The sequence below is a fragment of the Etheostoma cragini genome, chromosome 16 (genome assembly GCF_013103735.1).
Source record: "Etheostoma cragini isolate CJK2018 chromosome 16, CSU_Ecrag_1.0, whole genome shotgun sequence".
In the NCBI taxonomy this organism is placed as follows: Eukaryota; Metazoa; Chordata; class Actinopteri; order Perciformes; family Percidae; genus Etheostoma; species Etheostoma cragini.
In genome coordinates this window covers 24,871,109-24,872,578 of record NC_048422.1, presented here as the reverse complement: position 1 = coordinate 24,872,578, position 1,470 = coordinate 24,871,109, and the positions used below count along the sequence as shown (strand labels likewise).

The following is a 1,470-nucleotide window of genomic DNA, read 5'->3' as shown; positions in this document are numbered from 1 at the left end:
AGGAAACAAGCCTAGGAAACCACGGCTAAGGAGAGGAAACAAGCCTAGGAAACCACAGCTAAGGAGAGGAAACAAGCCCAGGAAACCACAGCTAAGGAGAGGAAACAAACCTAGGAAACTCTGTAGAAACTAGAATATAAGACATGTTTTCAGTTGTGTTCCTTCATAGTTCTGATGCTTCAGTGATAATCTACAATGGAAATAGTCCTGAAGATAAAGGAAACAAACAATAATTATTTATTATTTAGAGACTTAAAAACCTGTGACATCACACCTTTGAAGTCAACAAATACATTTAATATTCACTGCAATAATGTACACATCTGTCTACCTGTCTGTCTCTCTCTCTGTCTGTCTACCTGTCTGTCTGTCTCACTGTCTGTCTACCTGTCTGTCTCTCTCTCTGTCTGTCTACCTGTCTGTCTTTCTCTCTGTCTGTCTACCTGTCTGTCTGTCTCTCTGTCTGTCTACCTGTCTGTCTCTCTCACTGTCTGTCTACCTGTCTGTCTCTCTCACTGTCTGTCTACCTGTCTGTCTTTCTCTCTGTCTGTCTACCTGTCTGTCTTTCTCTCTGTCTGTCTACCTGTCTGTCTGTCTCACTGTCTGTCTACCTGTCTGTCTCTCTCACTGTCTGTCTACCTGTCTGTCTCTCTCTCTGTCTGTCTACCTGTCTGTCTGTCTCACTGTCTGTCTCTCTCTCTGTCTGTCTACCTGTCTGTCTCTCTCTGTCTGTCTACCTGTCTGCCTGTCTCTCTGCCTGTCTACCTGTCTGTCTGTCTGTCTACCTGTCTGCCTGTCTCACTGCCTGTCTGCCTGTCTGCCTGTCTCACTGCCTGTCTACCTGTCTGCCTGTCTCACTGCCTGTCTACCTGTCTGTCTACCTTCCTGCCTGTCTCTCTGTCTGTCTACCTGTCTGCCTGTCTCACCTCAGTAACATGCTACATTTCATTTACAGAATGAGCTCATTGGTCGGTCCTAGCCCCGCCCCCTGCAGCAGAACCAGCAGCAGAGCCAATAGGCGGGCGGGCAGCAGTTTCCGTAGCGATGGAAGCGTGGCTGGGCCAGCCCTCCGTGTGCCCAGGGGTCTCCGGGGTCGTCCTCCCCCAGCCAGAGCTTCCCCTGCTGGGCAGCGCTGGTGGCCGGCGGCCCCCCTCTGGTGCTTTGCTTCACCCCCAGGAAGGAGACCAGGTCCAGGTCCAGCCCCGCAGCGCCCCCCCGCGGCCGCGGCGTATTCTGCCGGCACTGAGGACACGGGATCCACACCTGGGGGAGGAGGTGGGGGACACAAAGACTCATGCGAAGTGTAGTTCACTGAAAGGATGGGAACCTCATAATGCACTCACACATATTTATATATATATATAAATATACATTGTGTATAAACTGTACATCCACTCCCCTATAGGATTATTAGGACCACCATACTAAGACTGTGTTTGACCCCCTTTCTCCTTCAGAACTTCCTTAATT

The 1,470-nt window shown here is 50.1% G+C and overlaps 1 protein-coding gene across 1 annotated transcript; it reads right to left on the bottom strand.

The window, feature by feature from the left end:
- Nucleotides 1-737: 737 nt before the first annotated feature.
- Nucleotides 738-1,296, bottom strand: si:ch211-202f5.2 (uncharacterized protein LOC795181 homolog). Its single transcript, XM_034897062.1, has one exon. The coding sequence runs from the start codon at nucleotides 1,294-1,296 to the stop codon at nucleotides 976-978; it is 321 nt and encodes a 106-aa protein (XP_034752953.1). The 3' UTR covers nucleotides 738-975.
- Nucleotides 1,297-1,470: the final 174 nt, after the last annotated feature.